This window comes from Pelobates fuscus, chromosome 2 (assembly GCF_036172605.1).
Source record: "Pelobates fuscus isolate aPelFus1 chromosome 2, aPelFus1.pri, whole genome shotgun sequence".
Classification (NCBI taxonomy): domain Eukaryota; kingdom Metazoa; phylum Chordata; class Amphibia; order Anura; family Pelobatidae; genus Pelobates; species Pelobates fuscus.
Genome location: NC_086318.1, coordinates 231,843,599 through 231,859,457, shown reverse-complemented (window position 1 = coordinate 231,859,457; position 15,859 = coordinate 231,843,599). Strand labels below are relative to the sequence as shown.

Below are 15,859 nucleotides of genomic sequence, written 5' to 3'. Positions count from 1 at the left end.
TTATAGTTGCGGTCTGACTGTCTGTGGGTTTTACCCCCATGTTGCTACCCTGTTTATGTAGGCAACGTAGCGAGACAGAAAAAGAAAAAGAAAAATACAGAGTCATCAATGAAGATTGTCTACAACCTGACAGGTTATAAGGCAAGGCAGTACCAGTCCTTGGACACTTGCACGGTACCATACCCGGGGACATGTGGCACCGTGTCCGTGTGGCTCCTGGGGTCTTATACATGTGTCCGATTATGTTCCTGCGGAAACCCTGATTCCGGGTTGCGTTTTGGGCCTGGGTCGATGCGCACCCGTTCCGCTGCCTCCATAGGGGACCTGAGACCCGTGTTTGTTAGTGTCCTGTAAAGCCCTCAGTCCACTTAGTAAGGTACCCCTGTCATGCTCACGCTGGAATCAGTTTGAGTCCCTGCTGGTTCAAAGTCCTGTACCGGTTCACCTAGATGCTGTTTCTGTCTGGGGTTGTGGTGTCACTGCTTCCAGGGACCGCCTATTTTCGGCCTGAGGCCTTGATGGGTGCTTGTGCCTGTTCGCCATTGATCCCATCAGCAGGATCGTGGGCCCAGGGTTCCGATGGGTCTCAATCCTCTCCCTGGGGGTATGGCAGGCTGTGGAGGAATCCTCCCAGTGGGCACCCAGCTCAGATGAAGGGCGAGCAGTCCCGTCGGCATCCCATGCCATGGGGGTGGTGCGTCGTTATGGGATATTGGCGCCAAGTGCCCAGCATATCTCCAGGCTTAGTGGCTGCTGTGTGGGGGTGAGTTGCTGGTATTAGTCGCTTTTAAGATCAAGCCCGATTGTGTCTATAGTCTGCTGTCGGGCACCGCGGCTCGGCTCCCGCGCACATGGCCCCCGCCATCTTTGATCTAGGCCCCAAGCCTGTCGGTCTGTGCGGCACTGTTTCTTCGCGTGGCTGTGATGCCGCTTGGTGGGGACCGGGATCACCCCCCCCAGTCCAGGGGGGAGGGGGATCAGGGCCGGATCCGCCGGTTTTCTCGGGTTTGCGGGCTCCGATGGGCAGGATAGTGGAGTGGCGGCCGTCCACTCCACTCACCGCCATGTAAGGTCTCGCCTGATGCCGCAGGGACCCCACATCTGAGGGACTAACACCCTGGAGCAAGCCTCACCTCAGCTCCGGTAGCCCGTGGGTAGTGAGGGTCGCAGTTGGTGGTCGTTTGTCCCCTCCAGAGGCTCGTTTTTAAGGCTTAGCAGGACAAATTTGGCAGGAGCCGAGCTGTCCTGCGACCGCTCAGCTCGGCGGTCCGGCCCCGCCCCCGACATCATTGTTTTACACCTCTGGGCTTTGTCACCTTAATTTGTCTATTTTCTCAAGTATAGAGGTGGGGGGGGTGAAAAAGATCTATTGATCTATACCATCCCTAGTAGTGTACGCTGGTGTGAGCGTGTATCAGAAACATCAACAGGCATTGAGACGGATAAGCTCTCGGAAAATAAAATAAATTAAAAGCAAACAAACAAAGTAAATCATAATAAAAGATTCAGGTGAACCCCTAACTGTTAATAGTTATAAGTATGGGCAACGTCCTTCTGGATCCAGGAAAGTCCTCTACCTCCTCAGGTTGTGGCTGCTGCACATGCTTCCGAGCGGGCCCTCTGAGGTATGAACGGGGTAACTCTTGCAGGGTCCCATATGTGTGCTGTTGTAGTGGCACTGCTTGGCCCAGGCCGGGTGAGCATGTCTCGTGGGAGGCTGAGGGTTTCCAAGATGGCTACCGCTTCCTTCAGATCCCTTTCGTTATGTGGATTAGCCGCAGTGATCTCCAGCGGTATGGGATATTGTGGGTGTGTAGAAATTTGGTGAAGGGTTGTAAGGTTTTCCTCCATTTCAGGGTGTCCCCAGATAGGTCGGCGTAAAATGTGAGCTCCATATTTTCAAAAGAGAGTGGGGAAGTCCCCTTAATTGCTGCCTGCGCTGCTGCCTTCTCGCTACCACTGCTAAATCTGACCACCAGATCCCTGGATGCTGACTCAGGAGCTTTTCGAGGTTTCGGGATTCAGAATATCCTATCAAACTTAGTGCTCTTAGCTTGTTATGGCGTTAGGGGAACCCCCATCAGCTTCCTCAATAAGTGCGGGAGTTCCGCGGCTGGGATCGCCTCTGGGATACCTCTGATCTTGAGGTTGTTTCGATGCCTGCTCAATTATTGCAAAGTGGTGCTCAAAGGCTGCTTGCTGTGCCTTGAGGGTTTGCACTTCGATGGAGTGAGTGGTAAGTGTCTGAGCTTGTTCTGCTGCTGCTGTCTCCACTGTCCCCAGTTGGCTCACCAAGCCAGTTAGATCAGCCCAGAGTGAGGCCATGTCTGCTTGTAAGGTGAGCTTGAGCCTGTGTAATAACTCCTTCAAGGTGGCATTTGTCACTGGAGTCGAGTCGGCATTCTGTGGGGCTGTCTTGGGTCGTGGAAGGGGGAGGAAGGTCAGCGGCTCCCATCCCCAGCATCAACTCCCCCGAAGAGTCAGAGAAACCATCTATGTTGGTGGCTATCTTGGGCCTGCATGCTCCGTGTGCTTGCCTAAGGAGGTCTTCTATGTTCATGCCCGTTCTGGGCTTGTTGGACTTCTGTTTTTTCATCTTGCGTCCCATTGCTGCTGGCTGCACCTGTATCCCGATTTGTAAGTGGTGAAAAAGGCTTGAAATCACCAAAATACAGTGGTAAGATACGGAGCTCATCTGACATGCGTCTGTCTCAGTCAGCAGCTTGGCCCCGCCCCCGAAAGTGCAGTTTTTGTGTGAAAAAGGCAAAAATAATAAATATGAAAACTAACTTTGGCTAGCATTTGTGACTAAGTGGCTACTACAAAAGACTGGACTTACCCAATTCTGAATACCCTGGGTTGTCTACCTTAGTGAATGATATGCCATTATGAGGGTAATTCTCATTCCTCGGCTGCCATGTGGTCTCAAAGGCAACATAGGCCACCTAACCAATCTGTAAAATGAAATGGGAAAGCCCTATATTTGTCCCTGTAACTTTCCGAAACCCCATAAAACATGTACATGAGGGTACTGTTGTACTCGTGAGACATCGCTGGACACAAATATGAGTGTTTTAAAACAGTACAACTTAAAATGACAATGGTATCATCAGTGACAGAGCATTTTTTTGTGAAAAATGCAAAAAAAACCCAAATATGAACACTAATTTTGGCCAGAGTTTGAGACTAAGTGGCTACTAAAAAGACTGGACATATTTCATTTTTAATACCCTTGGTTGTTTACTTTGGCAAATGGTATGCCATGATGGTGGTAAATCTCATTCCTGGGCTGCCATACAGTCTCAAAGACACCATAACCAATCTGGCAAATTTGAATGTGTAAAAAATTAAATGGGCAAGCTCCCTGTAACTTTCCAAAAGGCCATGAAATCTGTACATGCAGGATACTGTTTTACCCATGAGACCTCGATGAACACAAATATGAGTGTTTTTTAGCAGTAAAATGTATAATGACGATGATATAATCAATGAAAATGCATTCTTTGTGTGAAAAATGCAAAATACTAATATAAACACTAACTTTGGCCAGGGTTTGTGACCAAGTGGCTACTACAAAGACTGGACATACCCCATTTTGAATTCCCTGGGTTGTCTAATTTTACAAATGGTATACCATGCTGGGGTTAATTTTCATGCCTGGACTGTCATACAGTCCCAAGGGCACCATAGGCCCAGCAAACCAACCTGGCAAATTTCAATGTGTAAAAATGAAAAATGGAAAAGCCCTATATTTGACACTGCAACTCTCCAAAACACCATAAAATCTGTACATAGTGGGTACGTTTGTGCTTGTGAGACATCGCTGAATACAAATATATGTGTAATTTATAGCAGTAAAAACAAACAGTATTATGATATTAACAATTAAAATGCCACGCAGAACTTGAAAAATAACTTGAAAAATAACAAAATTACTTTTTAAGTTTTTACAACTTTTTTTTTACGTTTTATCCAAAATAAATTGTACTTTTTGTGAATTTTTATAAATTTGGCATACCTTCTCTGTTCTGAGCTTTCCCCTTCTGCCATAATCCCCTCCCTTATACTGAGCCAAAGCCCATCTCCTTTCTGTCCTATCTCCATTTTTTAGATTGCTCTCTCTAGATTGCTCTCCTGTTTAGATGCAATCCATCACTTCAATAAAGGTTGTATCCATGGCAAAATCAGCCCAGTGCTCTAAAACCCCCAAACCCTCCTTCCTGCACCAATACTTCAGCGATACATACATTTGGTTTGTAAATACAAATAACCAGACGCTAGTTTGTTGAAATAGTTATCCTGGATTTGGCAGACTGGTTTGAAGTCTTTGCATCCCAATGCTCCCACCACTCACTTTTTCAAATTTTACATTCTTCATCTTCTTGATCAGCCCTTCATCTGTGTCTTTCTCACTATAAAGCGTCTGTTTCTTTTATTTTCTTTACTTCTTATCACTGAGAGCGAGTGCTCCTTACATTCAGCAAAATTGTAAAGTGGTTCATAAATGCAAAACATTTTTTACAGATCACTTGTTTAACAGTAAAAGTATTCATTTAGAAATTAAATAACTAAGAGTTTAGGGGGAAATGTACAGGACATTTGAGACAGGAAAAAATAAATACCATCTTTAGATACCTCTGCTTCTTCACGTCCTTATCGTGACAATCACTGGAATGTAGCAAACTGTGATATAATAGTAATTACTCTTACCACCACTAGATGGCAATATTATACACAGGATCATTAACAGCAGAGCCAACATGCCAAACAAATATACCAAGCTTGTATGTCTCCTTTGTGTGTTTTGTGTGTATATAAAACAGTGGAGGTGAATGATATGCTGCAAAATATTTTATGGACTTGAATTTGCAGAGTTGTCAGGGATAAAATCAGAATTAGGTTGAAATAAATATGAGTCATACAGAGTTTATTATGACTACAACATTACTAACTATCTTATAAGTAATTTTTGGAAATTCATTAATTGGCGTTATCCTTTTATAGGGAGAGATCTGCCTCTGCACAAGCAGAATTTATGTCCAGAAGACAATATATGATGAATTTCTGAAGAGATTTGTAGAAGCTGCCAAGAAATGGAAAGTCGGATTGCCTTCTGACCCCACAGCTTGCATGGGAGCTTTGATTAGTGAAAATCACCTTGCAAAGGTATTGCCATAGACAATCTATATGACCATTTAAATATTATTTTTGTAAATCAATTGTTCATACTTGTTAATTTCATTACACACAGCTAGGCCACACAATGAAATAAACCTATTTGTTTTAGACTCTAGACATTCAAAAAATATGCACTTGGTGGTCACTTTATATGCTTCACCTAACACCAGGTGGAACCCCGTTGCCCCAAGAACAACCTGAATTCTTCATGGCATCTATTCAGTAGGTGTGCTATATGTTTCATTCCTAACTGGGCATTTTGGAACAGGCTTAAATTTGAGAATTCTTTAGAAACGAAACAAAAAATTCAGAATTAATCTAAACAAATGGTTTCAGGTACATTTGTTTTCATAAATATACAAAATTAGGGGCTTATTTACTAATCAACTGAAACAGCAAATTAAGAAAAAAAAAATTTCAATTAATTTTGCTCTTTCATCTATCTAGTAGATAGCTCTCTAATTTAGTATCCTATGTGGAATTGCCATATATTAGGGTATATTAGGGTACCAAATTAGGAATTTATCTACTAAGCAATTGAAAGAGCACAGAACTTTCAATAATGAAAAAGATGCTACCTGTGCAAACCCGCTTTAATATTTATTGAAAGCACTTAAAGGTACATTATAGTCATCAAAAGATTTTTAGCTTAATTGGGCAGTTGTAGTATATAGATCATGCTCCTGAAGTCTCATTGCTCAATTATCTGCCATTTAGGAGTTAAATCACTTTATTCATACAGCCCTAGTCACACTTACCTACGTGTAGGGTCACACAGGCTTTATAAACACTTGCTGTAAAGAGATCTAATGTTTATACTTCCTTTATTGTGCAGTCTGTTTAACTTAGAATTTGTTTTATCTCCTCCTCTGTTAATACCACGCAGGAGCCTCCTGTGTGTGAATGAAGGTCAATTTACAGAGCAGGAAAAAAACGTTCTAAAAGTAAATAATTAAAAATGAAACTATTTTTACAGTCACAGCCAGGGGAGGTGTGGCTAGGGTTTCCAAAACAAAGTGTTTTAACTTCTAAATGACAGAGAATTGAGCAGTGAGACTGCGGGGGGCATGATCTGTACACAAAAACTGATTAATTGAGCTAAAATTTGTTTGGTGACTATAGTGTCCTATTAAAATAACGCACAATTCACTTCAAAGTTCAGTATAATTAGAGTAGTATTGTCAAGCAGGAGCATCACTAAGAGGGGCCCGAGGGGGCCATGACCCCCCTACATCATGCACTTGTGAAAATTGAAGTCGGTAGCACTGAGTCTCCCTTTGCAAGCTGCAGCAGCACTGTCACTGTGGAACTGTGTTCGGCCAAAGAGGGCACTGTGCTGGGAGCAACTTCCTCCTGTATCAGAGAGAGCATCACAGAGGAGAGACAGCTCTGCACGGAGGGTGGGGGGAATGAGGCATCCAAGCAACTGCTGATAAGTGAGAGTCAGTGTGCATGATTCAGTCTGTGTGTGGGTCGGTCAGTCTGTGTGAGGCGGGTCAGTCTGTATGTGTATGGGTCAATCTGTTTGTGTGTGGGGTCAGTCTGTGTGTGTGTATAGGTCAGTTTGTGTGTGTATTTCTCAGTTTGTTTGGAAGGAGGCAGCCTGTGTGTGTGCGTGTGTGTGTATGGGTCAGTCTGTGTGTGGAAGGCGGGGCAGTCTGTGTGTGTGTGTGTATGGGTGAGTCTGTGTAAGTGCTTGAGCTTCAAGAGAGATACCTCTCATCTCATGACTTCCTCTGTACCCGATGGATAGGCAGCCTTCTCAACCACCACGGATCTGATTGTGCCACCCCCTTCCAGCAAGATAAGATCAAGGAAAGGGGAATATTCTCTAAAAAAAAAATATTCAAGTAAAAATTTTAAAGCCCTTCCCTATCCCACTCTCTTCATCCCACACATCATCTCTTCACCCACATACACACTTCTTACCCACATACCTTTACTCCAACACACGGACATACATACTTCACCCCATTACATACCAAATCTCATATATATATATATATATATATATATATATATATATATATATATATATATAGAGAAAATAAAGATATCCCCTGCACTCACGCTTAAAGACAGTCCAATGCCGGGCGCACCACTAGAGCTCCAAATAATGTAGAAAAATAGAAGGGAAGGCTGCTCTCCGGACTTTAAAACATCAAACTTTTATTCAGAAATGGTTAAAAACGACCAACATTTCGGTCCCCGCTCGGGACCTTCCTCAGGGTCAAAAAATAGAACAGCAGAACAATCGATTGTTCTGCTGTTCTATTTTTTGACCCTGAGGAAGGTCCCGAGCGGGGACCGAAACGTTGGTCGTTTTTAACCATTTCTGAATAAAAGTTTGATGTTTTAAAGTCCGGAGAGCAGCCTTCCCTTCTATTTTTATATATATATATATATATATATATATATATATATATATATATATATATACATGCATACACACACACACACACACACACTACAGCTCCTTAATAAGCACAGACGACCCTAGATGCACACGCACACACTTTACAGGCCTTCTCAGCATACATACAATCTCAAAAGCTCTTATACATGAGCAAGTGCTCACACTACAGCCCCTAGTTACACATAGTACACCATAAACAGACTCCTCTATACAGACACTTCGCCACAGCCCCTTCTAAAAGCCATGGAAAATTATCTTGCATCTCCTGAAAAGGTTTTCCAGTTTCCGTGAAAAGGTGTCTTGCCTGTAATAGGGAAGGCACAGCAGTGGGACTATAGGCAGTGCTGGTGTTGTGGTTACACCAGGGCACATCGAGTGGGCCGTGCATTTAGGGCCACCCGATGGGCATGTGTCTTCAGGGGCCAAAAACTGTTTTTGCACCAGGGCCCACTTTATGTTAGTTCTGCCACTGTGCTGCAGCTTCCCTGGCACAAAAGCTCTGCCCCTGCATGGAAGATCGCCTCACCGTACACAAGCTCCGGCCTCAATCTCTGACTGAGACACACTCTGACACACACATATTCTGATATACATACAGTTACAGGCACACACTCTCTGACTGACACACACACTGACAGACACACACATTTTCTCACACACTCACAAATTGCTTATTTTAATTTAAATCCACCCAGCCCTGCTACCTTTGGGAGAGATGAGTGGATCTTTCCCTGGCGTCCAGTGTGTCTCCTCTCTAATCTTCCTGCAGTTTCTCTCTGTTCCCCTGCGAGTTTTCTGTAATGATGCCGGGGTCGAAGTGACGTCATGTCACTAAACAGTGCGCAAGGGAGCAGAAAGTAACTGCATCAAGGTTACTGTTCCCTCGCACGTCGCCTCCCTGAACCCCGTGGTGGCAGGCTTTAGTGTTTCCTGCGCCGCTTAGATAAGGGATGATAAATGCCAGGCACCAGGGGAAAATGTCTAGTTGCCATGGCGACCTGGCATCTGGGATTTGTTGAGCCCTGTATATGTATGTGTGTATATATGTATATATACACACACACATACATACACATATTATAACTGCCCCCCTACTTTTATCCCTGGCCTCTTATGTGCCCCCCCTAAATATTAATATGAATCCTGGAGATGCCAATGATGCCATGCCAATTTAGGTCTAATGTTCCCATATATTCTGGGATAACCATTACACAGGAAATTTCTCAAATGGAAAAAAATAAACAATATAATAGTATATACAATAGAACTAGGGAACCATGCACACTCATAACTTTTTACAGAAGCAAATATACATTTCATCAAGTATTTATTTGACAAAAAAATATTTTCTGGATGTATGCATACAAAAACCCTGTTACACATCATGGACTATGGTACATAGAAAACATATGCAAACATGTGCGGGGGAAAAGGAAAAGAAAAAGCAGACTCAATAAAAAAAGGAGTATACCCATGAAGGGGTTCTTCCTGTATGTTCAAATTACATCCAAGTGAAGTCCATCACATCAATTGTAGAAAATAATGTAATGGGATATTCTCCCTTTATTGAATACACTGACCTCCAGTGTTTAGCAGCAATATTATTTTCATAACGCAGCCAAAGAAAACAAAAATAGCACAAAGAGGTACATTGTGGAAAAATTATGCAGAAGCCAGCCTGGCACAAACATAAGAAAAATACGAAAAAGCAAAGGTCCTCTTAAAGCAATATACGTGCAGTGGGAAATAGCTTCAAATATGGTTTATGTAGTTTGAGATATGGAAGCGCTTCTACAAAAGTTCTGGAACGTTCTTACCCAAATCGTTGGTGGTAAGTGGTAAAATAATTTGCATGGAGCTATCCCAGCTGTAGTTGTACGAGTCCTTGAATGCGGTATCTGATGGTCAACAGCATGGAGTGTAGTTGACTTAACGGTGAGTTACCAAGAGGACTAATTGGGCTGTGCAGTCGGGAGCTGTCCTCTTCCCTTCTACAGTCTTATCATATACAATAAAAATTTATTATTATATATATCTGTGAGGAACCTAAAAATCATCATTAGTATGTATATAAACTTTTGTTTACTGAATATGCTGAAAAGACTCAGTCCTGCACTGCCTCCCTGGCTGAGATTGTCAAAATTGCTAATCTCGGTCAATCCCATAGGGAAGCATTGGGAGGCTAGTGTGCATGCGGGGCAAAACGCTGTGCTGCCACAAATAAATGTTCTCTAAGAGTAGCATTTGATAGAGAACACAGTCAGACTGAATTCTAAAAGAAAAGTGCCTACAATGGCTGTCAGGAAGACAGTCACTAGAGGTGTGCTTAACCCTCCAATTGAAACATTGCAGTTATTGTTATTATTATTGGTATTTATATAGCACTAGTTTTTCCGCAGCGCTTTACATTAAAACTAAAGGGCCACTACAACCAGACCACTTGAGTGGTCTGGGTGCCTTTAGTGGTCATTTAACAACAAACTATGGCCTCAATTTAATTTTGTTGGACAAGTAATCGTTCTATTTAAAAACACCTCACCTAGGCACCAATAATGGTGGTTTATTTACAGTATAGGATCATACATTGCATAAGTCTGCAGTATTCTATCTATATATCATTTTTAATATATAAAATATTTTGGAAAGCTTATCCAACAATATTAAATCAAGGCCTACATCAGCAAAACATGGGCACAATGACAGGACATGCTGAGCCCAGAAGTATGCCAATACCGGTGTAGAATAGTGACAAAACACAATTTTTCAATTTACTTAAACAATTGGATGTGAAAAAATAAATCATGGAATGTTATGTATCTAAATGTAACCAAAATTTTAGATTCCTCAAAGTAGCCAGATTTGCAGATATACCACAGTTGGTCACCATTGTTATATTCAAATATTGTTCAGAAGGTTCTTTCAATACTGTTGTAGAGGTTCCTACAAATGTCACACTTGTAGATAGGTTTCCTTCTATACTTCGGTCCAGTTGATCCCAAAGCAGTTTGATGAGGTTTAAATGGTACTAAACGTCCACTTAAAAAAAGAAAAAAAAAAGAAGTTCACTACGTTTAATGAATTTCCCTTTCTTGTCTGAGCAGTAACACAAGAAGAGCTAGCTGAAGGAATTGTTAGCATCAACCTTATAGTCTAAATTAACTTCCATTCCTTCAAAACAGCAGTAAGTTGTCCACCATTACTTGTTCCTTTGCCTATAACTTTGATGCACTCAGCCTCTCAATAGGTGTCCATTTATTGGCTGAAAGGCAGCTTATGTTCTCAGCCTATAACCAACTACTCAGCTATCTCTTCCTCATACTACAGTGCAGAGCGAAATGGAAGGAGGGTGGCAAAAGTGCCAGGCACCAGAGCCCCACTTTTGCCAAATGTTTAAACATCTGAAGATAAGAAGTTATGGGGTGGGAGTGGGCTAACAGCTAAAATTGGACATATTGGTGTGACAAAAGCATGTCCATCCAGCAGGTGCACACGTGTACCCAATAAAGTAACCTATGAATGTATGTTATTTTTAAGCTATATTGTATATTATTTAAATTGAATAAACAATCTCTTTACCAGGTTAGGGGCTATGTGAAGAAGGCACTGGCTGAAGGAGCTGTTGTCCTTTGTGGAGAAGATGTGGATACCATGCACATTCCACTTGGAAATCAGGGTGGATATTTCATGTTGCCAACTATTATCACTGCATTGAAGGAAGACTCCCCATGCATGCAGGAAGAGATATTTGGACCAGTGGCATGTGTGGTACCTTTTGATACAGAAGAAGAAGTGATTTGCAAAGCTAATGGTGTAAAATACGGCTTGGCTGCCACTGTGTGGACAAGAGATGTAGGTCGTGTTCACCGTGTTGCAAAAAGATTGCAATCAGGGCTAGTGTGGACCAACTGTTGGCTCATTCGAGATCTTAATTTACCATTTGGTGGTATGAAAGCATCAGGTATAGGAAGAGAAGGTGCCAAGGATTCATATGAATTCTTCACTGAAGTTAAAACAGTTACCATAAAACACTGAGGTCTTAGAATTACTGTGCTCATAGTAAATTAAATATAAAAAGCCCTGGATTATGTGATGCATGTATATGTTAAGAAATGGGAGAGGTCATGACCAGATCTAAGTGTATAGTTGCTCATAGTTGCTCTCAGTCTGGGTTTAAATCCTTCTGGATTACATTAGCAGCTAATGCAGTGAATCATATAGCTCATTACAAAACATCCTGGATGCCCCAGTTTCAATTTCCTTTTTGATTCATTAAGATTCAAAGGATGAGTTTTATTAAATGTACTGAGAATTATGAAGAATTAACAGAACTGTACATAGTAAGCCAAAATAACTGGACTTGAGATTTTTTTTTTTTTTGTAAGTTTAACAAATTTGGCCTAAATGTTTCATATTGCTCACCAATTTACCAACATTTTTGGCTTAGTGAATGAATCAAATTGTATCTGTTCCTAAATATTGCTCCTGTACTCTCAATCAAACAAAGTGTGGTTTAAGTCTAAATTGCTTACTGGCCTGTAATAATATTTCCCCCCAAACCAACATGTTTAGTAAATGTGTCTCCTTTCATTAGATATATTTTAATTACTTGAAACAACATTGCATTCTTTGAATCTTAAATCATTCATCTATCTATCTATCTAGATATTTTTTTTAAATATAAATAGGTAGGATGTTCTTGTAATATAGAGCTAGTGGTATGCCATTGTTAATGGAGCATTGATTATTGATATTTTCTGCACCTAGCATTACTATTGAATTCCTTCAGGATCCGTGAACTGTGTAGAATGCTGGAACAAATATGGCTAATTATAATGATACAGACATTGCAGGAGATGTATTTGCTCGTTAAGCATTTTCTACTTTCTGTTAGCAGTACCATTTCTTGCCACTAGATGGAAACAAAGTATTTCAAAATAAATCAAACAGGTGGATACCATAGTCCAGTACTGTGTTTGAATCAACTCTTCAATTAAACAACAAAAAAAAATATTAAACATGGTATAAATAAATGGTATAAATAAAAAGACTTGTAAAACCATTCTCAGCTAATGTGTCTGTTTTTTTTTGTTATTTAGAATGCTGTTTCCAGAGATTAACTATCCACTGGCTGTTCTCTAATATGCAGAATTTCAATATTATCCTTTCATATATAATTGAAGATTATGCTAGCGTTAGTGTATTTATAATCTTAATTTTAATAATGCCAGGAGGCGAGTATTTTGCATAAACTCTCTTACTCTCTAACTGCACCGCAGCAAAGAAAAAAGTATAACAAGAACCAATCAAAATGCAGTAGGAGGTATAGTATCCCCAGTGAATAGGCTTCTCCTCTTTCAGTTAGCGACATCACAGATGGGAAAATCCCAACAGAATGAACAAACGATCTTCCTTGGCCTCACAGTCGGAAATAATCAACAAAACGAACGACAATAATCCTTTTGAAACGTAGGGTAAACTTTGTATGGCACCTCCACAAGAATTCAGAATCCCCCTTGAATTAAACTGAAAAAAGAATGTGAAAATAGGTTAGGCACTAGTCTCAAGACCATGAAAACAAGGAATTTACCCCACTATAAAATGACGAATAACTAAGTATAGTTAAATCAATAAGTACAATAATTTAGCTAGAATTACAAACTGTATTAAAGGGAAACTCCAGTGCCAGAAAAACGATCCGTTTTTCTGGCACTGGAGGGTCCCTCTCCCTCCCACCCACCAATCCCCGGTTACTGAAGGGGTGAAAACCCCTTCAGTCACTTACCTGGGACAGCGGCGATGTCCCTCGCCGCTGTCTCCGCCTCCACGACGCTCCTCCTAGTGATTACGTCGGCCGGTGGGCGAGACTAATCTCGCTCACCGGCCGAGGAGACCTAATGCGCATGCGCGGAAATTCCGCGCATGCGCATTACGTCTCCCCATAGGAAAGCATTGAAAAATCATTTCAATGCTTTCCTATGGGGTTTTGAGCGACGCTGGAGGTCCTCACACAGCGTGAGGACGTCCAGCGACGCTCTAGCACAGGAAACCTGTGCTAGAACCCAGGAAGTGAACTCTAGTGGCTGTCTAATAGACAGCCACTAGAGGTGGAGTTAACCCTGCAATGTAAATATTGCAGTTTATGAAAAACTGCAATAATTACACTTGCAGGGTTAAGGGTAGTGGGAGTTGGCACCCAGACCACTCCAATGAGCAGAAGTGGTCTGGGTGCCTGGAGTGTCCCTTTAAGCACTAAATCCCCTACTATATCCCCTACTATATCCAGACATGCATGACCCTGTACCTGATCTGAGCAGTGAAATACAAATACATCAGAGACCGTATGATTAAGAAGTACAAGTGGAGACAGGGGATAGGTGGGGAAGTGCAGATATATGTCTCTTAGCAGGTGCCTTTCCATTGTGTGGGTTGTGTTGTACCTTCTCACCCTTCCAATGACATTTGCCAGGTTGCAGTTCCTCTTCAGTGTCCGACTCGTAACGTGTACGTTGAGGTTTGGAGGATTTGGTCTGATCGGCCTTCGCCATCATCATGTGTGACAGGGCCTTCCATGGACGCGGCCACAGCTGCATTTATCATGGCCTGGAAGTCCACAGGGGTTTTCTGGGAATCTTCCATCGTGAGTAGGGGAGGGACCTTGGCACTGAGATGGTACAGGGCTTAGGTAAGCCAGGGGTCAGACTTGTAGGGTAGGATCCTACAGTGGTGATAGTACCAGCAATACTAGTGAATACAACCCCAGGAGGGTATGATAACTCCAAGTTATAGTACCATCAGTACTATAAGTAAACCCCAGCGGGGTCTGATGAAAACTCGGGATAGAGGAAGTACCAGCAGTACTAAATATAAATATAAACCTCCAGCAGGTTGTAGTAGGTCTGATTGGGATTATATCTGGGCCTCACCCAGGTATACAGAGGGTGCCAAAGCAGAGTTCTGATCAGCAGCACAGAATAAGGGACCTCACCCCAGAATGCACAAGGTGTTGAAGCCCTGTAGTGCTTACAACAGCAGAAAGTTATGACTGACCTGTGGAGACCCCTGCCTGGTTGATCAAAGGATCCAGAGAGAATTTCTGCAGAGTAAGGGAGAAAAAAACGGCACTTGCAAAACACCTAAAATGGCGACCGCGAGACACAAGATCCAAGATGGCCGCTGTCACTGATAGATTGTAACAAACCGATCTGGCCGTAGCCGGGCGCGTGAATGCAAGCAGTTGGAACGCTGTGAGGGAGCAGTTCCAGGTAGGAACTATCTCCCCTGGCATTAAGGGGTTACCGCTGGTAAAAGTGGGGGTGCAATACAATATAATAATACACCAATACAAAATAAGGCTAAAGAACAACAAATTGTAGTAAATAAAGTGTTAGACAGATATAGGAACAAATAGAAAAACCCCGAAATGAGGTAGAAGATATGGATAAAAGACTACAGGTATATGTAATCAAAACACAGAGAAGAGTCAAAAACTCTGACCTGTCTGCTGAAGGAGCAGCAAAGAAAGAGGAGGAGGAGTCTATTCACTGTAGATACTATACCTCCTACTGCATTTTGATTGGTTCTTGTTATACCTTTTTCTTTGCTGCTGTGGAGTTAGTAAAGAGAGTTCATGCAAAATAGGAAGCCTCCTGTCATGTAATATAATTACTACAGCACATCAACTGGCCAGTAAAAGTGGAAGGTGCTATTTAACGAAGGTAAATGCAAAGTTCTGCATTTCAGAGTGAAAAATGCACAAACAACATATACTCTAAATCAGGGGTAGGCAACCTTTGACATTTCAGATGTTTTGAACTACATCTCCCATAATGCCCTTACTGCCATATTGCTGGCAAAGCATCAAAGGAAATCTAATCTACAACATCTGGAGTGCCAACGGTTGCCTACTCCTACTATAAATGATACTTAGTTATGAAAAACAATAAATGAGAAGGACTCGGGAATAGTCATACATAGACTAGGCTACAATGTCAGGTAGAAGCTGCTAAGGCCAATGGGTTAGTTCATAGGACAGTATTAAAATGTTGTCTCTTTAAAAATTAATGGTAAGATCTCACCTTCAATACACAGTGTAGTTTTGGGCATCTGTTTTAAAGGAAAACTCCAATCAAAATAAACAAGGGGAGTGGATGGTTTAGCTACAGTTGCAAGAAAAAGTATGTGAACCCTTTGGAATTATATGGATTTCTGCACAAATTGGTCATAAAATGTGATCTGATCATCATCTAAGTCACAACAATAGACAAT

At 41.9% G+C, this 15,859-nt stretch overlaps 1 protein-coding gene across 1 annotated transcript in view; it reads left to right on the top strand.

Moving 5' to 3' along the window:
* The window catches only part of ALDH8A1 (aldehyde dehydrogenase 8 family member A1), a 51,659-nt gene extending 39,395 nt beyond the window's left edge, over positions 1-12,264 (top strand). Inside the window, exons 6-7 of the mRNA XM_063441192.1 lie at positions 5,005-5,166; positions 11,174-12,264. Of these exons, the coding sequence (XP_063297262.1) occupies positions 5,005-5,166; positions 11,174-11,626 (615 nt within the window). The 3' untranslated portion in view covers positions 11,627-12,264. The remainder of the gene's footprint in view (positions 1-5,004; positions 5,167-11,173) is intronic.
* Positions 12,265-15,859: the final 3,595 nt, after the last annotated feature.